Below are 27,983 nucleotides of genomic sequence, written 5' to 3'. Positions count from 1 at the left end.
GTAGGAAAGGAAACAAGTAAGGTCGATGCAGATTGACTAAGGTGTTGGTATGATTTCAGTGGAGCAAAACAACTGTCTGACAGAATTTATTGAGGAAGTTGAGACGCAACTTATGGGGTTATGAATGGCTCAATCTTCCCTGTATTGGGAACCTAGGCTGATGATTTATGAAAAATATATGATGAACGAAGTTGGCATTGCTTCATCCTCCATTCTCAATTGCCAAGGTCTGAAAAACGCATTTCTGTCGCTTAACCTTGTGGCCATCAAAGATCTGAAAAAGGTGTTTTATGGCTTAACCTCTTGGCCATCAAAGAGAGATTCAATGCAAAAGGCAAACAAAATTCCACAAGAAGGTGAACTTAAATGCCAAATAAGACAATCCAGAAACATTTCAGAGACCCCCACATTCCAAAAGAATTGTGATAACCTAAATGATCAACAATATTAATTACTGAAGAAAATCCTTACAAAATATATTCAGGAAAAAAAAAGAAAAGAAAAAAGAATGAAAACGATGAGCATTCTCACAGTCCAGAATTGCAAGGGTTGTCCGTTGCTATGCCAGAAAGAACTTGCTCAGCTCCATAATAAAGTTATCAGTGCAAAGATTATCCTCCAATTCAAACTCTGACGTTCCATTTTCAAATTCAGTCTTGGCACTCGCAACTGGTTCAGCTTCAGGCTTTATTGAGAATCTGAGATGGGTTTCTGTTGACTTTTGGCTTCCACCATAGCAGCATCTTCACTCCCAGCCTTTGATGCGACTTGTAACTGTTCAGGCTTGGGATCTTGATGATCCCGGCTCTCAGAATTGGACAGTTGAGCTGAACCCGATGTGGGTACCACTCCAGGTGCTGATGCTTGGCCAGGAGGAAACAACAAAGGTGCCAACTGATTAAAAAGGCCTTGAGAATCATGAACACCTTGATAAGATTGAGGACCCAAGGAAGTTGAAGCATCAGGGTTAGGTGGGTAAAGTGCTTGAAGCGCTGGATAAAGCGCCTGAAGTGCCGGGTAAAGCGCTTGAAGTGCTGCTTGTCCGAGCATAGCTTGGTGGCCCTGAAACCGTTTTGTGTTCGCAACATGCTTTTTACCAGTCAAATGACTTTCAAAAACCACCTGCGAGTCGCACTTGACATTGCACAATTCACATACCAAGGGAACGACTTGTTTGGGTTTGGGAGGCTCAACTGGTCTTCTCGACCCTTCATGAGTTCTCATCCACTTACCACCCCGCCCACCTCTCATCTTACGCTTGAAACCAAGCCCTCGACCTTCTGTTGATGCTGCTTCCTCTGAAATTTTTTTCTGCTCAGTCTCAACTTTATTTTCAGTAACGGCTCCAGAAGCCAAATTATCTTGTGGGGGTTGTTTATCCTCAGCTCCCTTGACTTTCTCAGGCTGAATAGGAACTTCTTGTATCACTTCAGCAACGGTCGTTTGCTCATTCTGCCCAACAAGGAGGCTGTTGAGTTTCTGTAACTCTTCATATACCTGCAAGTTCTTTCTATGTCTCTTACCGTTCTTATGCTGTTCGAGAATGTCAAGAGTGTTGCAATCAACCCTACAGAGTTCACACCATGCCATACGTGGAGGTGGCCACACTGGAGTAGCATTTGCAGCAAACGGTGCCTGACCGGTACCTGATGATTCTCCTTGCACAAATGCTGATGGGTTGTTAGCTCGTGCTGGAAAGGGCCCACCACGACCCCTACCCCGTCCTCTACCACGAAAAGTGAGACCTGAGCCACGCCCTCTAAATGGTCTACCACCCCTTCTACCTCCACCTGTATATGGAGTTTGCCCAATCTGCAGAATACCATTCAAGAATATATGTGTACTAAACATTTCAATGACATTTACAAGATAAAAAAAACTAACATAAGGAGGGTAAGTAACCAATTTGAATTGCAGCATGCGGGGTCCATATCATAGAACAGCAATCAAAGGCATTTGTACCACAATCGGAAATGGTTGATGTCACGGATTTGTCATACTTGGAAAATGTCTAAACATTAGTTTCTCATCTTATGAATTACAAAGTTGTCCAATAAGGGGTAACCAGGTAAGTAATTACAAAATATCTAAACAACAGTAGAGCATGTGTTACGGTCTAAAATTTTTCACTTTCCAACCCTAAAGATTTAAATGAAAAGTGTAATTAAAGAACAAGTTCAACTTTCACCCAATATATGAACCATCACCAACCCCTGGGTCCACTGAGATAGGAATGTTCCTTTAATAAAAATAATAAGAGATGAAGTTGTTCAGATAAAAATAAATAAAATTCATCCACTGTGACAATAAATAGCAGATAACACAGTTGCAAGGAACATAGAAGAGTATAAACAGAGCCTGTGAAGATATATTTATATGTTAGTGATGTTAAAAGGAGGTAGTGACTAATTATCACAATTAAACCGATCTTATCAGCCATAAAATTATAGAATTTGATACATATAGAAAATAAATAGCATAAGAAACATAAGATAAGCCCAAAGAAGGAAACTATTTTGGCCATAGGTGAATATTAATAAAACATGGTCAAATCACACGTACAAAAAACATGCCAAATGGTCCAAATATGCAAAAAATCATACAAATTCAAGAAATGGAAAAAAACAATATAAGCACATTGAAGCATGCTGTGACAGCATGCTTGATCAGTTCCAGAAAAGTGTACAATTTTAAATTTCTTCCCAAAAATTTTACACTCATTAGCGTTCTCATTTGTGCTTCCAAAAGTGCCAGAGTTCTATCATGTTCAACGCAATACCATGTTTAAAATCGAAACAACTTCTCTGGATTGAATCACTCGTTATAAACAAATAATATTTTTGTGGAACATCGCATTAACATGTTTCATTTACATCTTAAATATCTCACCTACCATTAACTAATCTAATGAGATGGAGTTTTGCAGGAAACTGAGAAGCTTACATGCCTTCATTTTATTTTATATTTAAATGAGATTACAAGCAAAACAGGATAGAAAGAAGTTTTTGCAGTTACAGATAAACTATAATCCAAGAACATTAATAATGAACACTTTAATGAACGAAGACCTAAGTACTACAGAACAACCAGTAGATTCACAGGAACAACACTGCTTCACCGTGCATAAATTAGAACCAATGATTGTACTACCCTATGAAGTATGGACACTTATAAGAAGGTGTGTGTCCATGACGTGTCCGTGTTCGACACCAACATCCATCGGACACTTCCCGACTTCTGTTGGGCACAGATCCAACTGTGTCACTATTATTATTATTATTATTATTAATTTGAATTTTTTTAGAATCGTACATGCTTCAGACACTTGGGGACGCACGTCCATTGTCCATTGCTTCTTCACACACGAAATACATTATAAGTTTGAACAAAATAATTTATATGATACAATGAAAAAAAAAAACAACATAAATTTATATCTATTAATCCATTCTCCTTCAAACTTTAGGAATTAGTGTAATGTTGCATTTTTTTATTATTCTTGAATGAAATATTAATAAATATGACATACTAAATATATAAAACCATAAATTTTATGCGTGTCCCCCAAACGTCGTGTCCTACATTTTTTTAAAACTAACATGTCGGTTTGTCGAGTATCCATGTCCGTACTTCTTAGGTACTAGTATTACCAATCCATCAAAATAAACTGCTATTTGAAGAGTATGGCCACCAATAATTTCCATCAAAATACTAAATGCATCCACCTCCATCCATAAATATCGAGCATCATGAAGCTGTAAGAGGTTTACAACTTGCATGGAAGTCTCGGTTAAAACTCTGAACAAAGAATCATTGCTTGCCTAAGTCCCAAAGTAGAAAACAGAAGACCTAGCTCAAAGAAGAACTCTTGTAAGAAATGATATCAAGAAAACAAAACACTAATCAGAGTAAAAATTTTACTTCACCCTCAACAGTAAAGCACATCATATGAAACCTGTACAAGGCCATACAGTTAAGCAGTGAAACAAATATGCTACAAAACCCAAAAATGAGTGTAAACAAGCCTGTTTCCACACAAATTTGGGAAGCAAATAGGAAAATGCAGCAGCATATGATGCCAGCATGCCCACAAGAGCTCTAAAGCGACCAGAAGAGATCTATTACCACAAAATGATGACACGATGTCACAAGGCACCTATAGCTATTGCTACATTTGCCTCATAAACAGAAATGAAAGATCTGTTCGTAATTACTCTTGAAATGGTCGCTTTAAGCTTCTGCGGTCAAGTTAAAGAAGCCTCTCAACTTGTGAGGGTGAATGGATAGACTTGCCGAAAATCTAACACCTACCAGCATGGGAAAGCACAAAAGGTTCACTCTATGGAATTAAGAAAGATGTTGTACCATCAGGCACTCGCAAAATCTTCATACCTTCTGCAAAGGAAACAAGAAATTTTAAGTATGGAGGTTAATGAGCCAAATAATGGGTTGTCCAAGCTTGGTTCAGATGTAAGCATATTCAAGCCAGTTTGAGCTGAGCCCGGGCTCCAGCCAATCATATGATCTTAGGATTGAGCTTATGCGCAGCTCCACTCTGCTCATTTAATAACACCTCTTGGTCATTTAACGTCATCCGAAAGATTTTCTTTTTCTTAGCTCAGTAAAGATATCCTCTGCTCAACTCCTTATATAGAAGCTTTGAAGAGGGAACCACAACTTCCATGGACCACAGTTGATGCATGATTTTCCTCTCTAAAGCTTTTATATAAACTACTGGACACATTTTTGTACATCCAAAATCTTGAGCTTATAGCATCAAATACAGGGTTGCTCGAGCTCAGCTCATTCAGGCCAGTGACTAAGCTTGAAACAAACTCTAAACGACCCAAGCTTGGGCAGTGGCATTAACATAATGGCCCTCATAGCATCTGCCACTGCTTTGATTAACCAACAAACAATTAAATGAATTTCCCAAGAGTAAATTAAATTGGTAGAGTACTGAACCAATAGAAGAACAATATCAAAAGAAGGTTGTATAGTAGAAATTATACCCCAACTAATAGTGATAAAAAAATCTATAACACAATCAATACAGCCTTCTACACAACCAAATTACAAGTTTGTCTTTCATTATCAAGACCATCAATCATCAAAGTTCTCTAGCCACCAAAGAATGAAAAGCGAAATGTTTTAAAGATACAACTGGTTAAAACTTCCCCCAAATGCACACATAATACACCAATGAATATAATTGAACTGCTAGATCATGGTATTAACACAAGTAAAGGTATATAAAAGTGTAAGTACAAAATCAAATAAAACAAATAGATAACATCGTGACATACCTCATACATTTTATATCAGGTTTTAGATCTTAGTTTTGGTGGTCACAGTCTCATAAATGATGAAATCCATGTTCCAAAAGTTGTTTAAACTTTATCCTAAAAACTGGCATGGAGTACATGAATCTTGTTTAATTCCTCAATTGAATTCTAACAAAGAAATCTTCATCCAACTATCTTCAAAACAAGTTAGTTTTGGTCATCCACTTTTTCCCAACACCATCCTTGACCACAGACTAGTCACTCTTCCTCAGTGGATCATCCAATCTTAGTCAATTTCCTCTCATTTCATCCACCATTTACCAAATTACCATCTCATGAATGTCTCAATTTCTAAGTTTATCCTTTCTTGTCCAAACATTTATATCAATCCACTTTGCATCCACCAGATGGATGCAACACAAATTACTGAAGTCAGGAATCACAGATCTATGATACACTACGGCCATGTTTGACAATTGGCTAAAATAGCCACACAAACACACAAAATTAATAATAATAATTATACAAAAAGTCAACCCATTCTCTCTACTTTTTGCACTTCTCATGAAAAGATTCCCACGAACCCTTAAACTAACCATTAACACATAAACATATGGTAGAAACAAACATCAAAGCATCAACCATACACCCAAAGATATGCATATATTATATAGGCATATACTTTTGATTGTTTGTATGAATGAATAAAAATGTTGAACTTTTAACAAAATGAATGAGCAATAAAACACAAACACAACAGATCAGAGTAGATATATCCAAACAAAAAACAGAAAAACAAGTACCATGTTCATAACACCCAACTAACAAAATCACTAATAATATATAAATAAATAAATAAATCAATACTTTTTAACCACAACCCAATTCATATCTCCCAAATTGCAATAAAAACCAAACAAAAACTCATACCGGTCCAAACCCTCCACTATTCACAGCGAAATTCGACGAATCCAACACTTGCTGTGGTTGCTGCTTCGCAACCTCTTGTGGGTAATACGGAATCGGCTGATTCTGAACATGGGTTTGCCCTAACCCTTGTTGCGAACCCAATACATGTGTTGATTCAGGCGCAATTGGAACACCAGGAGGGTGAATCGAAGTGTGTTCTTGCTGAGATTGATAAGCATTTGAGTAATCTTGGGGGTAATATGGGTATTGTTGTTGTTGAAGGTATTGATTGTACTGATGGAATTGGTAGTAAGCTTGGGCCGATTGATCATAGGTTTGAACTTGAGATGGGCCATAGGTTTGTTGTTGCTGTTGTTGTTGTTGTTGGTACTGGGTTGAGAGATCCATGACGAATTAGGGTTTGGAGATATTGTGAAATTCAGCGAATTGAGAGACTGTTATAGAGATCTCGAAACGCATATAGACTCCATTGTCATCAAGAAAGAGAGACAGAGATGTGAAACGTAGGAATAGGGGAATAGCATTGAGAATTTGGGAATGTGCTTTTCTGCATTTGGATTTGAGGGCTTGTTTGGCAGCGAGCAGGGTGTTCTTTGGATTAGGGCTTGTTTGGGAATCTTAACAATTGGCTTTGAGGTTAATTTACATTAGGGTCGGTTTGCTAAATAATTGTTGTATTTGTTCGGTACAATGCTTTGCAAATTAAAATTGGATAATCTTAAACAAAAACTAGAAATGTTTCTTTCATACTTTTCAATAATCAATTTAAAAAAATTAAAAAAAAAACGTTCAGTCTAATAGTCCAATTTTGAATTTTTTCGGTCCATAGGTCACACGCTAAATTACTCTGCTTATAAGGACAAGCTTTTAAAAAATAACCAAATTGCCCATTTTTCCGTTGTAGATCAAACTTTATAAAACAATGGGTTAATTACAAAAAAAATTTCAGAATTTTACGTATTTTTCAATTTAAATCTCAAAATTTCAATTTCGACAAATTAAACCTTAGAGTTTCATACATATTTCAATCTGACACCCCCATCCAACTCTGCCATATTAAACTAACTAAAATCTAAAATCTAACCAGAATTTCAAATTTAAACCTACATGTTTAAATACTTGTATCTCTCTTTTCGTAACTCTATTTCGCATCATTTTTGCGTCGTTGGATTCACCTCATAGCCTAGTTTTCATTCCATTCTTCGTACGCCTTGTTCCACATCTTTTTACTTGCCGTTGGAACTCCGAAAGTTGGCCAAAAATAATATTTTTCTCTCTTTGGGCAAAATTTTCAAATTCACATATTCAACCACTTGTATCTCTCTCATCGTAACTCCATTTCACCTCATTTTCATGTCGTTAGATTCAATTCATGACCTAATTTTTATTTCACCCCTCATATGCCTTGTTTCACCTCTTTTTGTATGCCGTCGGAACTTTGAAAGTTGGCCAAAAATAAGATCTCTCTCTCTCTCTCTTGTTTTTTTGTTTTTTCTTGTTACTATCGCAACATTGTTCTTGGCAGTAGAGATGCAATAGATGATGCTTAATTGGAAACCAAGGCACCCTAAAATGCTTATCAACCCATTTGATTTTTGATTTTTATGTGTAGTTGTATACCTATCACTATTCGACGACACCGCCACCATTACCACCACCACTTCATCTTGCAGATAATGATGAAGAAGCAACAGTAGCAACAGCAACAAGCTAAGAGGAGCTGCGAAGGAGAAGGAAGAAGAAGAGGAAAAGAAAAGAACCAAAAAAAAAAAAAGAGCCTATTTTTGGCCAATTTTCAGAGATCCAACGGCATACAAAAATAGGTGAAACAAGACATATGAGGGGTGGAATAAAAATTAGGCAATGAGTTGAATCTAACGACACAAAAATAAGGTAAAATGGAGTTACAACGAGGGAGATACAAGTGCTTGAATATGTGAATTTGAATTTGAAAATTTTGTCAGAAGAGAGAAAAATCTTAGTTTTGGCAAACTTTTAGAACTCCAACAACAAGTAAGAAGATGTGGAGCAAGGCGTATAAAGAGTATAATGAAAGCTAGGCCATGAGGTGAATCCAATGACGCAAAAATGAGACAAAACGGAAGTACAACGAGGAAGATACAAGTGTTTAAACACGTGGATTTGAATCTGAAATTCTACCCATATTTTCGTTAGTTTAATATGAAGGAGATAGATAGAGGGGCTAGATTGAAATACAGATAAAACTCTAGGGTTTAATTTGTTGAAATTGAAAATTTGAGATTTAAATTAAAAAACACGCAAAACCCTGGGTTTTTTTTTTTTTTGTAATTAACCCTAAAACAATCTGTTGAAACCCATTCGACAAAGATCATTCTTTCTCTCGCCTCTATCTTTTTCTTTCTACCCTTTTTTCCCCTCTCTCATCCTTCTCTCATACCAAATCGATTGAAATGAACCCTAATCTCTCTCTCTTCTTCCTAATCCCAAAACCCTAGTTGATGAGTTCTGCTTCGATGTACAGATCCGAATCGAAGACGTCGTCTCATTTCGGCGACGAAAATTTTAGATCAGCACCATCGGGCTCCTTGTGGTTCCGCCATGCCGCCTTGCCTTCTCCATCTGTCACGACCTACCTCGGTGTCTAGGATTGGATTCGCAACTAGTTGAATTCTATAATTTCTAAGATTAGTTCGAAGTAACTAAATTAAATAATGCAACGAAATGAAATAAAAGATATAGATAAATATCTAAAGTGTACATGAGAATTATTATTAATGTAACACAAGTTAGATAATAATTACAAATGAACATAAGAGGGGGGGAAAAAAAAACACGATGTTCACCTCAAGTTTGGGTCCTGATTAATGAGGTAAAACCATTCTTCTTTAAGTTTCTTCACCAGAAAGGGTTTTAACAACTATAAACACATGACAAAGTGAGAAATATTATACTAAGAGTATAAGGGTATACAAATTACCATAGATAATTATTTAGGCTAAATAATGAATAGTTTGGTTCGAATGAATTATTTGAAATAACAAACATATAATACAAAAATCATATATGCAAAAGAATCACAACTATGATACAAAATAGAACAGAGGATCAATGGATCTATGACAGGCAGATGGTCATGAAGTAACTAATCAGAGAGGCAATGGTTATTTCAGTCCCACAAGGTATGAGACCATCAGAGAGTCACTAAAGTGACAATTCAGAAGGCCAATGGTTATTTAAGTCTCCTAAGGTATAGGACCTCCGTGGTGGTACTCATAAAAATAAATGATTATATACTCATTGTCAAATAAATTTTAAAATTTAAACAATCATACCCATGAGTTTCAATTTTAAATAAGCAGGGCTCATAAAAAGAATAACATAATTGAATATTAATAAAATTTTAAAAAAAATTATTTACATAAAATAACTTATAAAATAATAAAATAATTTAGGACTACTCAAAGTATAATATAACTCATCTCAATATTGATTCCTAACTTTAATTCCCATTCCCGACTCTAGTGGCGGAGTCAAGAAATTAAATCAGGAGGGACACTTATTAATTATAGCTTTATTTTTTTTTCCATAACCAACAATAAAAAGATAATAATAATTTTTGAATTAATATAAAGTACAAAAAATTAAATAAATTGTTATAAAAGCATTTCATATAAAATTTTACAATTAATTTCGAGTAAAATCGAAAAGAAAGTATTACATGTAATTAGTATATCATGGATAGTGTAAAAAAGTCATATATTTAAGTCGTAAAATAAATTATATAATTGTAAGATAAATCAAATTTTTATAAAATTTGAGTAAAAATTTCATATAATAGTGATATTACGTCATTATTGACATATGGTATTACCAACTAATAATAAAACAACATATGAAGGATGAACTCTACATGCAAATATAACAAACACTCTAGTAATTTTTACATATATATAGTAAGATTAATTATATTTGCATATCAATAATGATGGATATTACTTTTATATTGAGATTTTTTCATAAAATTTTTATATATAAAAATATAATTTGTTGTAATAATTTCATTTTCAATAAAACAATGACTATTGTTTTCATAAATTTAAAAATATTCTTAATATTTAAAATTTTATTTTAAATATTAAAATTTTATTTATATACATATATATAAAAAATAAAAAATAAAAATCCAAAAACAGGTGACCTCCCTAGCTAGTCCACATGTGACTACGCTGCCCGACTCGCTCTTTTTGCTTACTATTTCCTTTACTTCCTCGTTTTGTTTTTTTCTCCATTTCTACAGCCTCATTCCCTCCTTATATATACGACCCAACCCACTGATTCAACTATCCTAATTTTCTCTTTAATCATTGCATCCACAACAGGTGGCGTACTGGAATGCCTCCAACCAAACCATTTCTTCATACCTTCATTAGATATTTTCCAAGTCATTTGTCACTTTTTTCTAAATTCTCCCTTGGCCCTTAATAACATAATAGTCTTATGGTTAGGCTTTTGATTTGACCCAAGTAATATATTAATTATATGGTTATGTTTTGATAAAATCAATGCCTTTTAATTCAAATTGGATTACATTTTAGCACATATAATTATAAAATTAAATATATTCCTATTATTTTATTTTACTTTCTATTTATTTTTAATTTAATTAATTAAATAATTGGGGTGTCACACCATCTCTCTCTCTCTATTTCCGTCTTTAGCGCCGCTTCGACTCTTACTCCTTATCTACTGGTGGCCCTATTAGATCCGAAAAGATTTGACCACCGCAGGGCCACACACATCCGTCGCTATGGCCAGATCTAAAAATCTCAGATTGAAGGGGTTTGAAGCTTCAGTACATCTCTCGGTGGTGAATCCACTATTGCCGCCGTGATACGGCGGTGGATCGATCTCCGATCTAACAGATCTGTGCACGACAATCTAGAAAGATGCGAAGGAAATGGTGCATCAGTTCCTGTCGGAGTTCATCAGTTTTATTAGAAGGCAGGTGTAGATGGTGGCGTCGCTACCGAAGACAGACGAGAAAGGCGGTGGATGAGGAAAGTCATACGAGTTGGTACGAGTAATGTGATAGTGGTGGTTAAGGTTATCTATTCATTTTCATTATTCTTTTTCTTTTTCTAGTTTTTTTTTTTTTTTTTTTTTTTGATGATGATGATGAAACTAATTGCAGATTACAATTTTGTTTTTTGTTTTTGTGTTAAATAGATAAGGAATGAGAGTGAGAGACTCAGACCTAGTCTTTTTTTGTTTTTGTTTTTGTTTTTTTGAAGATGATGATGATGAAGAAAATGATGAAATAGATTGTAGACAGTATATATTTGTTCAAAATTTAAACAAATAAAAAAATAGAAAATGACTTTTTATAGATAAAAAAATAAACAGATAGATAGAAAGATCAAATTTATTTTTCAATTGATTTTCAACAGATAAAATAAAAGATCAGATTTGTTTAAACAGAAAAAAAGTTTGTACAGATAAAAACTTGGATAGATAAAATTTGGACTAATAAAATTTGAACAGATAGTCATGATTTTAGTTAAATGTTGTTTAAAACATTGAACAGATAGCCATTGTTGAGAATTTGAACAGGTAAAATAGTATGATATTTCTCTATCTATCTCTGTATGTGTGAGACCCCTGACTTTTGTAAACCTTATTAGGTCCTTAAATTTTGAGTTATTATAATAAAGCCCTTAGTTTGTCGATTATTCGCAAATTAAACCCTAGAATCGAAAACGCATCATAGACGAACCCATACAAACCCTAATCGATCCTGGAAGCTTAAAAATCATTTCTAACACTCTAATATTAATTATTAACTTTCAAATTTTAGATTAATCACTCTAAACCTTAACTCTCGATTTTCACAGTCTTCGTCCAGTTATTTACCTTTAAATTCAAAACAAGATAATACAAACCGAATTATTTTTCCAAACACTAATTTATTTACTCTACACTTGAAATAGATACTTTAATTGAGCCCAAACTCTCACATTTTTATTGAATCACAAATTAACCCCAAACAAGTACTATTATATATTTATATATACACTTGTACCCTAAAATCTTTTTTTAACATTATATTTTACAATTTTCAAGATTTGTACAATATATATATATATATATATATAAAACAAGTCCATCAATTCACCATCACATGGCTAGATATCATACCTCCTAGGCTATAATCATTGCGCTTTAGTACAAACAAATTCCTTGAAATCTTAGAGCAATAATGACTTTGGTACCTATAAGGATTTACTATATATATGTGTGTGTTTTTAATTAGAAGGTATTTACATTAGTCCTAAACCTAACTAGATCATAATTAAATACATGATTAAGGTTCTAATCCTCTTCATTCCATTATATTTAATGTGAAGCCCCTAAAAAATGTATTCTCTTTAAAAACCCTTATGTTTGAATTATTTCCTTAAAGCCCCTTAGTTTCTTGAATTATTTCGAATCTTGTTGGTTAGCATTTTTTTTATTTTTTTATTTTTATCGAAACTAGAATATCCTAGCCGAATTGGGTTCCTTAGCCTAATTTAATATAAGTAAGGATCCAATACATGAGTTTAATTCCAAGCCCTCACTTTTTTAATTAAATTCAAGAATTACCCCAAAACTAGTACATGTACTGTTATACTATAGGTATCGTCAGTCAATTTGAGATCTATATATATATGCATTGGGAAGCGTGTCCTTAGTACCTAGAATGAATAAAAAAATGCCCCATCTCCCTTCCCAATGGCCGACCACCCTAGGAGATTGTGAGGGGCCTATTTTCAAGAAAATGTAATTATGATATTCTAAAAACCCTAACACTTAGTACCCCTAAACCTAGGGTTTTGTTCCCAACACTAGTTTCACTCCAACTAGGGACCAACTAGATATTGTCTAATCCTATGATTAAGTCCCCTAATCACTCCCTATTCCATTAGACTCCAAGTAAATCCAAACTTTTCCATCCAATTCCAACTAGTGGGCCTTTATGTCTTTTTACACCAAAATTGCCTATAAATACCACCACCTCCTAGCATGGCAAACACAAACAACACACTCATACACACATTCGGCCTAGAGGAGAGAAAGGAGAGCAAGAGAGAAGTCTTGAAAGGGAGATGAAGGAAGAGGAGAGCCATCTTGTTCAAGCCTAGCAAGTAAGCCACAACACAACCTTCTCTTTCGTTTTCCTTTTTCAAATACATGTTCTTAAGGGTTCTAAACATTGTTTTCAGATGTGTTATTGATGAGTTACTTGTGTTAAAAATGATAAAAGTTAAGCCATGATTCTACCTCTCTTGTATTTTCCCTCATTTCGGTACAAAATTATCTTTTCATACAAATCTCTCAGACTTTCCAAAGGCACACCTTCAAGCAAATTTTCTGAGTTTAATATATGTTATTTAGTATGTTTTCATCACAAAAGAAACGAAAATTTTCCCTTAGTGGATCCCTTTTCTCACAAATCTTCTTATTTTGGGTATTGTGCTTTAAGAATCTGTTTTCACAGTCAATTTTAAAAATTTCTAGAAAAATGTAGAAAATTATTCTGGACCTCTATTTTATGTCAAAATCTTCCTTAAGGGGTTATCTTTCAAATAAAATTGGTTTCATTGAAAAACATTAAACGGTTTGCAAGAAAATCAAATTTTCGTAACGGTCGACGAATCTGGACAGCGCTGGAGTGTTTTCTAAATAACTTAAAATCTAGAAAAGCTATCCCATTTCCGAAATATGTTCTGGAAACTAGATTAAATTCTCTACGAACCATAGGAAGGCCGAGTTCTATAAAAATCTCTAACAACCCTTTCGATTTTAATCTTTAACGGGTACTAAATCTGAAATTTTGTTTGGCAGTGGTATTTCATGCTATTATGTTCATAAATATGCTTATTAATTTATGATTATGTCTCGATATGATATTTCACATATCATAGGGTTATGTATTTTATTTTAATCCTTCGATGGTGCTCACACTTATACAAATCTGTAAATTATATTTATATGCGAACTTATTCCCGTAACTACTTGAATATGCTTAGAACTACTTCTGCCTATCTTCATATGTGAATCTCATGTGTTGTAACCTTGTTTCCTTTTATTTGTGCTATCTAGTTGTTCAAACTTGTGCAATAGATGTTGTTTTAAGAGCATGTCTTAACTTTGACTTAAATTATCTAACTTAAACGGGAAACTTAATGGATGGTAATGGGTTGTGAATCTTTGGACAAGATTACTAAGATATTGATTGGTTGACGAGGATGCGTCCCCTATTTGGAAGTTAAAGTCTTGCGCAAGTGGTTTTTGGAACCCTTGAACGAAGCAGTTGTATTCAGACCCTAGGTGGTTTGGTGTGATGAGGGATTTGGCCAAGGCCCATTATTACCGTCTCTTTTGAGGCCCTGCGGTTGGCGCTACGCGGTATATAACTATTGGTAGGCATCCGAGGTTAGTTCTGCAACAAAGCAGCAAAAGAGAAGGCATACCGAATAATCCGCGTCCAATTCTTGTAGTTAGGAGGATGAAGTCTCTTTGGAGGATTTCTAGATTTCTAACATCTAACCTTGTAATCCTTTATTATTGAATGATTATCATGCTTCATTACTTGCTTGTTATATTTGCATTTGTGTATTGGACTGGGAAAAAAGGGATAGGGTGTGTCCGTTCACTGGGCATTCAAAACTCATGGCGTTTCATGCCAGGTGTCGAAGAAACGTACGAAGCCAACAAAGAGTCAAAGACATTTGAAGACTTTAGTTTTCCTTAAAGAAATTTTGGGAACCATTTCGCTCATTAGTCCAATTGTGCCTTTATTTATTGTTTTTGGATTGTATTAGTAATGGAACTCGTTTTGTAAGTTAAAAAAATTTGAGACGCTGTAATAATTATTTACCTTGTAATCTTATGCCTATCTCTGCGTTACTTATGAGACCTCGTGTCAATGTCTTTTAAGATCTGTCAAAAGGGTGGTGCGCTACCTAAGAAAGTTGAACTTAGAAGGGAGGCTAACTTGACTCCTCCGACGATCTGGGATCTTACTCGGTCATTGGCCATAGGACTCATTAGTATCGTTTCCTAGACTCCTAACCTTAGATAAACCCTGTATTTAATTGATAATGTATTCTTTGAAGTTTGAAATTTTTTGGGCGTTACAGTATGTATGAGAATAAATTGAATAGATAAAGGAAAAAATTGAACATATAGTAAAAAAGTTAAATAGATTGGGTAAAAAAATTGAACAGATGGGGAAATTTTTTGAATAGATAGGAAAAAAATTGAACAGAAATTCCACGAAAGTCAACAGATAAAAAAAGTAAACAAATAAATTAAGGAGTAAAATTAGAAACAAAAATGTTCTGCAAAACAGATAAAAAGACTTCTCATCAAATTATTTCGTAAATGGTAGACCTCTCACTAATAAAAAATATACACTAGACCTAATGTCATATACCCTCCTTAACTTGGACTTTTCAACAATTATAAAAAAAAAAAAAAAGTCAACGAATAAATTAAAGGGTAAAATTAGAAACAAAATGTCCTACAAAACAAATAAAATGACTCTTACTAAATTATTTCATAAATGGTAAAGTTCTCAACAACAAAAAATATACATTAGACCTAATGTCATATATCCTTTTTAACTTGGACTTTTCAACAATTATCCAAAAAAAATAAAAATAAATTATTGTTGTTACATAAATTGTAAGGGTAATTTTATTTACATACCTCAATTATATGGGAAATTCTATTTCCATACACCTATTTACTTCAGTGCACATTATTTTCAGTGCATACACTTTTACTTCAGTGCACATTATTTGTTAGTGCATACACTTATTAATTTGGTTATTGATTATTCTTTTCATTCCACACACTTTAAGTTCCAATTATACCCTAATTCATATCCTTGTATACACACCACTTAAACACTCATTCCACATACCTTTATCCATTCAATTGAAAACCCTCTTCCACATATGTATGAAAATGACTCATTGAAGAAACAATGAAGACCCATTGACATCTTTAAAACCCTATATTTGACAACTCCATTGAAAACCTTCAAAGTGAAATCTTTTTATGTATTATCTAATTGCAATTTCCCCAATTATACTCAGTTAGAGCATCTCCAACGGTTCACCTAATTTTTCACGAAATTTGAGTAAAAAAATGACCATTTTCTCAATCTGATACAGAATGCTCTAATGGTTGATTTTCATCAAATCTGCTCCAGGGACAACCGGTTGGTCGACCAGTAAGACAAATTTTTTTTTTGAATTGTTTGAACCTACCTACTTGAACTGTTTGAACCTTTTAGTGGTCGACCAGTTGGTCGACCGGGCCGGTCAATTGGCTGGTTGACTGGTAAGGCAAAAAAAAAAAAATGTATATATATATATTTTTGAATTTTTTGAACCAATCCATTTGAACTGTTTGAACCTTTTAGTGGTCGACCGATTGGTCAACCGACCGGGCAACCGACTCGTTGACCGGTTCAGCTCTTCCAACGGTCAGAAACAGTAATTTGATAGTGAATTCTCAATTCGATACTGATTTGATGCGACTGTTAGAGTACCAAACAATGACTTTTTCACCAAAATTCAAATTTTATATCAAGTTTAATGAACCATTAGAAATGATCTTACACCGTTATTCATAATTTTTTAATTACAATTTTATCCTTCAATCAAATATTCAAATTGCCATCATCTAGATTCCATCCCCTTCATCCAAAAACCCCAACCTAACTTATTGACAACCACCAGCACCGGCCAACCATCACCGGTTGGCCAACCACCACCATTACGAAGTCATCTTCACCGTCGCTGTCGTCGTCGCCACTCTCTTCTTCCTTTTTCTTCTTCTTCTTCTTTTTTTTTTTTCCCTCACTCCGTCGCTATTGCCATAACCACGTTCCTCTGCAACTCGCCCTCCCTGTCGCTCCGCCGTCGCTGCCATTGCTGCTTCGCCTTCTCAGTCCATCGTTGTCGCCACCATCTCATAACCGCCACCATTACAATGAACATCCCTAACGACCTACCACCATCGCGCCTCTTATCACGCGGAGACCACCACTATCCTAACTAGTCTTCTGTCGCCGACCAACCACACGTAATCCGTAGACAGAGAGTGAGTGAAATCTGTGGAGGTTGCGACGGCTGTGCACTGCGGCGGTGAGGGTTGAGATGGTTGTGGGGCAGCGGTGGTAGGAACGAAGATGAGGGTTGCGACGAGGAGGGGAGAGGGGTAGAGGTCGGTGGCTGACGGCTGATGATGGGCAAGGGTTTGGGTTTTGGGTTAAGGTTAGGGTTAGAGTTTGTTGGAGAAGATGATGGTAATTTGGTATTATTTGAAAATTAGGCCTCGTTTGGGGACTAGTGGGCTTAGTTAAAAAGTCAGAAAATTATTTAAAAAGTCAAAAATTCAATAATTCATACAAAAAAAAGTCAAAGATTCTCTTTTCTTTTTATTTTTTGCGCATCTTTTCGTAAAAAATTAAAATGTTATCTCAAAATAGTCAAAAAATTATTAAATTAGCATGTTCTCAAACGATGTTTTAATGGTGTGTATTGAGATAAAATAAAGCTTTAATTTGTGTGTGGTGTAAATTGAGCAAGTAGTGTGTACTAAAAAAATTTGTGATATGTAAATAGAATTATCCAAATTGTAAATGATACCAAATTTTAAAATAACAAATTATAAACTACATCATAAGTTGCATTAATTATGTAATTGAGCAAAATTTTAATTGGGTTGAAAAAATTGTAACATAAGACTGTATATATCATGAATTTAAATAGAAATTTCATTCATAATTGTCTCACTATTTTATTTTTTTTACTTTTATTTTATTTTTAAATCCAAAAATTTGTCAATTATACTCATGGATGCCACCATGAATGACACTTCGATAATTTCAGTCGTTTATTTTGTCAAGTCTTTAAATAAATTGATTCAATAAATATAGTTACATAATTTTATAAAATTTATTTTTTAAAATTGATAAAATTATGTGATTGTGCTTATAAAATCATTATCTACACATTTTTTTTTTTTAATGAATAATCCATGCATGGGAATTAACAAAATAAAAGGAGACTTGAATTGTTAAAGTGAGACGAGAATAGAACCACAAATCCATCTAAATAGAATCCAACTTCTCTCAAATTGAAGAGAAAGCAAATCTTTTTAGCCATGGATTTTTGGTTTTCAAGTCCAAACCATTTTAAAGCAGACTTGGAGGATCCTTCGACCATTATGGGATCTGTTAAATTTTGGATCCAGATTCAGATGGATGGCTAATGAGATCAGATTTTCTGAATCCCATCCATTGACAGACTTATTTTGAAGTGAAAGTAAGCTATTGATTGGACTGATAATAAACATCATATTGTTGGATGGAAATGTTATACAACAGTAAGGTCATAAACTCAGGACCAGACACAAAAGGTAGTCTGGATAAAAACAATGGTTATATTAACATTGCTGAAATTTCTTCAAATTTGTCCTGCACATCTTCAATAGGATAACCAACAACAAAAACTAACAAAGTGGGAAAATTGTCAGAGACAGAGAGTTCCCTTTTCCTAAAAAAAAAAAAAAAGGTTAGAACAAAAACTATTCGGCCTTTCATTTCTGATATTATTGTGTGATCGAACAAAATTTGAATATCAACATGAACAGTGAAAAAAATGTGAACTAGCAAACTTTTTTTTTTCTTTTCTTCTTTTTCTGTTCAATTGGAATAGAATGCATTTTCAGACCCTCCTCTACTGTCATCAAAGCAATCTGTCCCAAATAAATCAACAAATGACCTGTACAACAATATGCCAATCCTTGATCTTCTTTCAGAGAACAAGAAGCTCCTCCAATGGCTGAAGATGTCTGCACCTTCAATTTTTAGGCCAAATATTGGTTGGACGGTACACATCTTTATCGGAGGCCACACATAGCATCACTCATTTCCTAATTTCAGCCAAACGATGGTCAAAAATCTCTGTAATTGGCGTCGCATGGCAATATGTCAAGTGTAATTCTATTTGCACACCACTCTCAATCTCAGTGCATACCATTTTTACCATTTAGATATCAACTTCCGAACAAAAATCAATTGCTCGGATACCAACTGTTGAATGGAATTTTTGTTTAAACAATTGGTTTTTATTCACAAGTTGATATCCGAACGGTATAAAATGGTGTTGTACTAAAATAAAGTGTGGTGTGCAAATAGAATTACCCATATGTCCACGTGAAAGTGAATATCCACAATCTCTTGCCCGGACACCTCAAAGTTGAACTTCATGGAGGTCATCCCCAATATTACCTCTATTCGTTGAGGAATCACCGGGCATAAACAAAGATGGAGGCATACCCAGTGCCTCACCAAGAGGTTTTATTTCAGTCGTTTTAGACGGATTAGATGTATCGGAAAAGCTCCCACTCCAAGATGCTGTACGTCGAGAATGTGGGGGAATGGAGCTTTCACAGTTCACCATCGCTCCTGTTCTTCTTGTAATGTTATCCATGCTAGGAATCCGCTGCATTGTTGCCATTGATGATGCCGACATTGGTGAAGATGGCAATGCACTGTTGTTCGCAACAGCTGCAGAGCGATTTTCACTGTTGACAATGGTTTCTTGCAAGTTTTCTCCTGTTTGTACCGTCCCATCTCCTGAGGTCACCGTAGTGGGGATGAAAAACTTGGCGTTGGAACCGACTGACGGCTTTGGAGAAGGAAGAGAAGGCGACTGAAATATGCTTGACGGGGTTCCACCACCCTTGTTGAAAGTGTCGACATACCTGATTATTTTCAATGCAAGTGGTAAACAATTGAGTTCAAGAAAGGGGGGAAATCAAATGCACTAGCCGAAGGCAACACAATAAACACCCCATCAAGAAACCAAACCAAACCAAGTGCTATATGTTCCAATCAAGTGTGGTTGGCTACACAAATCCTTTTTACCATTCAGCTCTGTCAAGGGCTATATACTCAATTAAAGCAAATAAATTCATATAAATTTTTTACTACCACATTCCATGTCAGCCTAGGTCTTCCCCTTTCCCTAGCATCTCCATTTACGGTGACCATATTACTCTTTCTTCCTTATCGTTGCATCTATAGGTATTTGTCGTACATGACCAAACCATCTTAACCTTTATCCCTCAACTTAACTTCAATAGGTGCTACTTTTACTATTTCACAAATATATTTATTTCTAGTCTTATCACACAATTTATCTAAGTACTTTCATTTCAGCTGTACTCATTTTATAAACATGTTTTTTAGTTGCCCAACACTTTGTCTTGTAAAGCATAAAAAATGAAATCCAAATAAACAAATAGGGGAAAAAATAGATGAAACAGAGAGGAGCTTTATGCTTGCTTATACCTTGCACGAACGCCCACACGTCCATGGGCAGAGAACTGGTTTGAACTGGGTGGAATGGGTGGGACCTCTGAATTCCATTCAGAAGAACTTGGGTTTTTATGTTCTGATCCGCCATTAGAATGTGAATTATCAATTTTAGATCCTTCTATTCTGTTCTGGAAAGCTATACTTGGTGGAGGTGGCAAGGTCGCTTCCTCAGCTGGTGCTTCAATGCCTTCTTCTAACCATCTCTTCAGCTTTTCATCATAATAAAATTTGTTTTTCTCACCCAGCTTAGCCTTCAGTAGAAAAACATGGAAGTATTTAAATGAGCAAGTTAGCCCAAAAAGATCATGCAGATAAATTTGCTCAAGGACAAAGAAAAAAATACAAAATAAGAAAAAGAAGGTTCATCTAAAAATTACCTGTCGATCTTGGCGGGATCTTAATACCAACCCCATGGTCTTCTGGAATAACTGTGAGCCAAAACGACCAAAACGAGAAGACGCACCTAATCCTGATGCCTTTTCTTGCTCAGAAGAACTTACCTGAGCAAAAGCAGAGTTAGAATAAAAGGACAGTCCCAGTGCATGAGGCTACCCCAAGCAAATTGGACATAGAACAAATATTCATACAAGCTAATGAATCTTTCTAGGCATGCCTGAACAAGGACATCAAGCTAAGTGCAATTATTTACAATTTTCTTTTTAATTTTTTTCCATCTCTAGTGTTAGTAATTTAAAAAATTAAATCGAATGTGAGGCGCTAGAGAGACAATTCTGATGAAGATCATGGAAAGAAGAAAAAGAGCAAATCTAAAATTTCACATGAAGCACATTTAGAGTATCAAGAATTAAAGATTTGAAATAATTTTTAGTCTTCATGTTATTATAGTAGGTTTTCGTAATTAAGGGTATAATGGTAATTCCAATAATTGTTGGACATGAGTTGTAGGGGTCACTCATGGGTTTTATTTTGGGTCAAATTATTAAATGGGGTATTATATAGGGGTTTTATTATGTTTAAAATAATCTTAGTGGTCAAAAGTAAGTTTCTTATTTTGAAATTGAAGTAGAATTAGAAGTCATTAAAATTTCTTATTATGATTGAAGTAGAATTGGAAGTCATAGTTGGTCTAGAATATTACTAGTTACTAAATATGTTTAGTTTCTAAATTTGAGAAATAGTACTTATAGAATTAGGAAAGTCCTTAGCCTATAAATATATGTGTAATCTCAATGATTCAATAGCAGAGTTAATATTATGAAAATTTGAGATTATGTTTGTGTGATTGGCCTATCCCTTGCGAGGGTGAAGCAGTTCTCTCTCTCTCTCTTCTTCTTCTATCCGGCAAGGTTACTGTTCACGTCACTGTTCACAGTGCTTAGAACAACCACCAAACTGCCCCTAAACACTTGTATTTTCGTTCCCAAAACCCTACCCTTTTACAAACCCTTGAACTCCTATTTTTTTAAATATTTCTATAGTACCAAATCTAGCCCTACAACTCTACTATTGCTAATGTCAGTATACTTAACTCGGGCTTACTACTTGTAGGAAAGTAATCCCTACTCGTCCTACATCAAATTCATACATTCCTCAAGATTTTATTCTTATCTTTAGAGCAAAAACTTCTTCGCCTCACCTTTTATCAAAGATGAGCATTCCAACATATCTCATCAACTTCTCAACATCATCATCTTCTTATTCTTTGTTTCTCTTTTTTAAACTGAGTAAATAATTTACTTCTAGGAACCTCATAGACAGGCTTAAAGTTCAAGAACACAACTGTGAAGGGGGTGTTTGGGATAGGGTGTGAAATGGTGTTGTGGAATAGAGAAATTTGCATCTGATACATGGCCACATGTTAGAAAGAGGGATTTTGGAGAAGAAGGAAGGTGACGGGGTGCAATGTGACTTGGTTTCAGGTTCACCATTCTTAAAATAGGATGATGTGGTGCAATTTGACTCTTTGTTATTAAAATTTTATATATTCATTTAATTAATTTACAATTAAGTTTATGGGACAAAGGCAGGATTGGTAATTGAAAAAATTAAAACGATGATATCAATTATATTCATCTGTCTCATTAACTGAACGTAATGGAGGTCAGGTATCAAATATTGTTAGATGAAGTACGGGGTGTCAATGTAATTTTAGAAACTACACGGAAGGTCCATGTAATTGTTGGAAATCTCAAAGGGTGTTAGTGTAATTTTCCCATTGACTTCTGAAAATTGAAATCAGTGATACTTTTTCCCTATATCACTCACTAGGCTTAAGCTTAACCCCAAAATAGAAAAAAAGCTTGTGAAAACTGTAATGGTTAGGAAAGCAGGACATCTTCTATTAGCCAAAAAGAGTAATATTTACCTTTCTTGGTGATTTACCAAAATCTGGCTCTGAAGCACTTCTACTGTGCTTCGGTCGATTGCTCCCACTATTCCATTCACTTATCGGTTCCGTTGATGCTGAAGGCATCAAAGAAGACATGGTCATTGTAGATTGACTGTTAGGCACCCTTGGGCCCACTTTTTGGTGATCATATTCATTGCGCTGAGCACTACTATGTGATGCCGATGGTACAGGTGGTGGAAGCCCTCCCACAACCCGATGAGCAGTACTATCAAATAAGTTCAGCAATTTACCCATCAGTTTTGCTGGAGCCAAATTAACAGAGTATCCACCCTGTAAATGGTGTCTTTGTAAGATACGAAAATAAAAAGGCTCAATTGAGGAACAAACCAAATATCATGGACGTACCTGCTGGTGAATTTTAATCCGCTCCTCAAGAGATGATACGAAATTCTTCCATGCATCCACTTCTGGTACCCGGCTAGTTTTTAAACACTTCAAAACAGCTTGACAGTATCTGAACCAGCAAATACACATTACAGGATGCGAAGGCAAAGGGGTATAACAAAATCTGAAACAAAAGATAAATAATAATACTTACTTTAACGAATCTGACACCTTTCCCACTTCAGCTAGTATATGTGCATAGATAAGCTTATATGGTTGAAATGGTAGTAGAATGAACTGTGGATTTCCAAGCACCTTTGAATATTCATATAACTCTGTCCTCTATCCAAATTTTCAGAAGGCTATTTCAGTCATATTCAGGAAATAAAGAAACTCGAACTTCAAAAAGGGAATGATTTACCATGTAGTCCACTAAGTGATCAAAATAGTGCCAGTCATACATTATATTCACCATGGGCATTAGAACAAAGCACTAAAACCATACATTGTATAGATCATATATTGGTAAATTAGAGAATTTCAAACTCTTTTCTTATACATGTGATAAAAAGGAAGTGCAGCACACCTGAATGGCCTCAGGACTAGCATATGTTCTCGGGAATTTCAAATGATCTGAACCAATAAGACAGATTCGTGCACTGTCTGAATATGACTCGAAGTTTGCTTCAGCAACTAAATAACAAATGTGGGCAGCAGTAACCTGCGAACATCGTTATAATTAACAAGTCAGAGAAGACAATCATCTTTCTAGTGCTATTCTAGGAAGCACGGATACGGATACGGATACAGGATACAGGTACGATACGATACGATACGGATACGGCAATACGACAAAATTTGAAAAACTAGGATACGGGAACGGCGGGGATACATTCATAAAAAATATTATTTTTACAGTTTTTCGTAATGTAACATACATAAAAATAAAACTTCAACAATTTTTAGTAATGTAGCATACATGTAAAAATTTATGTATTATTGATTGATGTTTATTGATTTCTATTACAATGATTCATGATTCCTATATATAGAAGAGGGTGAGTGTGTAGTAGGTAAGGAGTAGGTGAAGTGGAGGTGGTAGTGGTGTAGTGGGTTAGGTTTAGTGGAGTAGGTGAGGTGGTAGTGGTGTAGTGGGTTAGGTTTAGTGGAGTAGGTGAGGTGGTAGTGGTGTAGTGGGTTAGGTTTAGTGGAGTAGGTTTAAGTGGGTGAAGTAGGTGGAGAGTAGGTGGATTTTAACAGCCCCCCGCAAACTCAAGGGGGGATAGGAACTAACCAACTTGAGTTTGGAGAGAGTAACAAAACAAGAAAATACATAAAAAAAAAAGAGGATAAGAGACACTGTATGGTCGTGTCAGACCATTGGTGAAGACACTGGATGGTGGTGTCATAACGTTGTAGAGGACACTGTATGGGGGTGTCATAACCATGTAGAGGACACTGTATGGTGGTGTCATAATGGTGTAGAGGACACTGGATGGCGGTGTCAGACCGATGTAGAAGACAGTTTATGGGGTCATGTCGGACCGTTGTAGCAGACAATGTTGTGACAGTTGTTGTGACAGTTTACGGAGTCTTGCTGGACCCTTGTAGAAACTAACCGGAATCAATGTCGGGACAGTTTATAGAGTCTTGTCGGACCCATGAAGGAGCTAATCGGAATTAATGTCGGGACAGTTTACAGAGTCTTGTCGGACCCATAAATGAGCTAACCGGAATCAATGTCGGGACAGTTTACAGAGTCTTGTCGGACCCATAAATGAGCTAACCGGAATCAATGTCGGGACAGTTTACAGAGTCTTGTCGGACCCCTAAAAAGTCGCACCCTCAAAAGGTGTGCCCAATCTTTCAAAAGGCGTGCCATCAAAAGTTGCGCCCTCAAAAGGCACGCCCACTTCATCAAAAGTCGTGCCCGACAGAAAGCGTCGAGCCATCAAAAGGTGAGCCGGAGACGCGGCGAGGCACGTGATCGACAGAGCGGCGTGTCGGCCGCGTCGTCTGTGTCAATATAAACCAATGCGGAGGCGGAGGAAACCAAACCAGACTGAAACCTCTGAACTTGTTATTCTGAAACAATCTGTAAATACTCTGTATCCAACCCGTCTCGGAAACACTCAGCAACCCAAAAAACATGGCCTCTTCTTCCCGTTCAGCTACCCAGAATATGGCCTCTTCATCCCGAGGTCTACTCACTCTCTTTCCCGACCTCAATGAGTCAACAAGAGAGAGAACTGGTGCGGTGGCCAGTGAACCTCAACCAAACACCTCTGTGTTTGCTCCGTTGAACTTTCTGATGCGGTCGGTGGAGCAAAAAATGGCGGTGCAAACTGATATTGAGGCCAATCAGTATACTCTGAAGTCATGTGTGGAAACCATGACTGCGGTCACAAACTTGTCGCACCGGCTGCAGAGCAGGACAAATGAGGTGCAACAGTTAAACTCCCAGCTGGCTCTGCTCCAACGCATGTATAAGGATGCGCGAGCAGAGATAAGTGTGCTAAAGGCAGAAAACAAGGAGCTGAAGCGGAAGGCCACCGTGATGTTCCGATTTGGAGGTCCACCATATGCTGTAGTGGAGGAGCAGGGAGGAGGCAACTTGCTTGGTGGTCTAGGAAGCACGGAGGCAATACCGGCAAGGACCACCCAGGACGGAGGCAAGAAGAAAAGACCGGCGGCTGAGTAGAGAAGAAAAATCCCACTGTGGGTGTGGTAGTTTTGTTTTTGTTTGTGTGGGTTTTTTTTTTTTTTTTTTTTTTTGATGTAAAAGTGTGATCGGGGTTGATCCCCTGATATGAATAAAATGACAAGGTTGTGGAATGTTGTTGGTGTTATTTTGTGGTGTTGTTTTGTTTAATAAGAAAAATAAAATAAAAGAAAATAATGGATAAAGAAAATAGAGAAAAATATTTGTGGATGGGTGATAAGAAAAACAGCAGTGTGATTTTTTTTTTTTTTTTTTTTTGGTGGAATATAAAATAAATAATAATAAGAGAATGGAAAACGGGTGATGCTTACTAACAAGGGATAGGGAAAATATATTATAATAAAATATATATATATATATTAAAATAAAAGAAAAGGGTGAAAGAACGTGGATGAAATAAATTACGAGAAAGGAGAGATATGATTAAAGTGGGTTTGAAAGTGGGAAAAGATGAGAGAGAGGGAGATAGAGTGGGTGCATGATGATGATGTTGGGTCCATGGAGAGAGAGAGAGAGGGATGTCCAAGAAGCTTGTGCTTTTGACAGTTACACATTACCCAAGCTATATGTGAAGATGCATGTTACTGTCTTACACTTCTGCAGGCTTGGTATTCTTTGTGGGGCACTTGCAACACGTGACATTGAAAATTGTATTCGAAAATGATGACATCTCCAACATGAAACGTCTTGGAAGCAGCCCAGGCCTTGTAATCAATATTCCCAATGATGGTTCAACCAACGGAGTCCCCAACCTTGTACACTGCTGCCATTGAAACCTTCAAGCCAGCAAACATGGCTACCAACAACAGAGCCACAGCTCTACACCCCACACCCAAATCCATGGCTAAGAGAGAGAGAGCAAATCGGGAAAAAAACAGCAGTGACGAGCAGAAAAGTAGTGCCAGAAACGCCAACGACGACGACGAGTAAGAGTACAACCACGGATATGTGAGAGGCGAGGTGAACGGCGATAGAGGCTAGACGATGATGCGGGTGCCGCCGCCGACATAGCGGAGGAGGGGTGTAAGAAAATGTTGAAGAAGTCAAGGTATGTGTAGAAAATAAGCGGAATAGGTTGAGGTCCGGCGGGCGGCCAAGGCGAGGTTGCCGCCCGCCGGTGAAGCGAAAAATACTAAGGTCTTAACCTTGCTCTGATACCATTTAAAATTTATGTATTATTGATTGATGTTTATTGATTTCTATTACAATGATTCATGATTTCTATATATAGAAGAGGGTGAGTGTGTAGTAGGTAAGGAGTAGGTGAAGTGGAGGTGGTAGTGGTGTAGTGGGTTAGGTTTAGTGGAGTAGGTGAGGTGGTAGTGGTGTAGTGGGTTAGGTTTAGTGGAGTAGGTGAGGTGGTAGTGGTGTAGTGGGTTAGGTTTAGTGGAGTAGGTTTAAGTGGGTGAAGTAGGTGGAGAGTAGGTGGATTTTAACAATACATAAAAATAAGACTTAAAGCAAACGACAACTTGATAAAAAAAGAAAGATTCCTATGAAACTAAGAGTTTTCAAGGTCAATAGCTTCAACTTGTTCCCCTTCATCAGGGAATATCCTTAAATATGTATATGAACAAATAAAGTGACATATATTTGTTTAATTATAACTTTTAAGGACATTTTTGATATTTTTCGCACAAAAAAAAAAAAAAAATGTGACAATTTATTTAGCCATATGGGTTCAACTTTTTTCATAACCAAACACATTTACAATTACAACATATTTTAATTTTTTTAAACTAATAATCAAAAATTTTATAAGTATAAAGCTAATATATAAATGATATCAAATGGGGCCAAAACAGGAGTATACTTGTAAAAAAAAACAAAAACAAAAAAAATTGTACCAGACCAGAGAGATCGAAAGGGAGAGCGAGACGATAGAGGGAGAGTGAGACGATAGAGGGAGAGGGAGAGGGAGAGATC

General features: G+C 35.8%; 2 protein-coding genes across 4 annotated transcripts in view; both read right to left on the bottom strand.

The window, feature by feature from the left end:
• Window positions 1–409: 409 nt before the first annotated feature.
• Window positions 410–7,001, bottom strand: LOC114299416 (uncharacterized). The gene is made up of 2 exons (XM_028244137.2): window positions 6,216–7,001; window positions 410–1,812 (listed from the first exon to the last, which is right to left on the bottom strand). Exons 1-2 carry the CDS (start codon window positions 6,600–6,602, stop codon window positions 688–690), a joined length of 1,512 nt encoding a protein of 503 aa, XP_028099938.2. The 5' UTR covers window positions 6,603–7,001; the 3' UTR covers window positions 410–687.
• An 11,681-nt stretch (window positions 7,002–18,682) lies between these two features.
• The window catches only part of LOC114276464 (protein transport protein SEC16B homolog), a 34,204-nt gene continuing 24,903 nt past the window's right edge, over window positions 18,683–27,983 (bottom strand). For all 3 annotated transcript variants that reach the window (XM_082916559.1, XM_028218252.2, XM_028218251.2), the window contains 7 exons: window positions 23,922–24,056; window positions 23,550–23,677; window positions 23,357–23,465; window positions 22,967–23,281; window positions 21,018–21,140; window positions 20,614–20,891; window positions 18,683–20,024 (listed from right to left, as the gene is read on the bottom strand). In XM_082916559.1, coding sequence (XP_082772685.1) covers window positions 19,511–20,024; window positions 20,614–20,891; window positions 21,018–21,140; window positions 22,967–23,281; window positions 23,357–23,465; window positions 23,550–23,677; window positions 23,922–24,056 — 1,602 coding nt within the window. In that variant the 3' untranslated portion in view covers window positions 18,683–19,510. The remainder of the gene's footprint in view (window positions 20,025–20,613; window positions 20,892–21,017; window positions 21,141–22,966; window positions 23,282–23,356; window positions 23,466–23,549; window positions 23,678–23,921; window positions 24,057–27,983) is intronic.

The sequence above is a fragment of the Camellia sinensis genome, chromosome 2, assembly GCF_055761805.1.
Source record: "Camellia sinensis isolate YWXY chromosome 2, ASM5576180v1, whole genome shotgun sequence".
Taxonomy (NCBI): domain Eukaryota; kingdom Viridiplantae; phylum Streptophyta; class Magnoliopsida; order Ericales; family Theaceae; genus Camellia; species Camellia sinensis.
The sequence above is the reverse complement of the archived record's forward strand: the minus strand, read 5'-3'. Positions and strand labels throughout refer to the sequence as shown.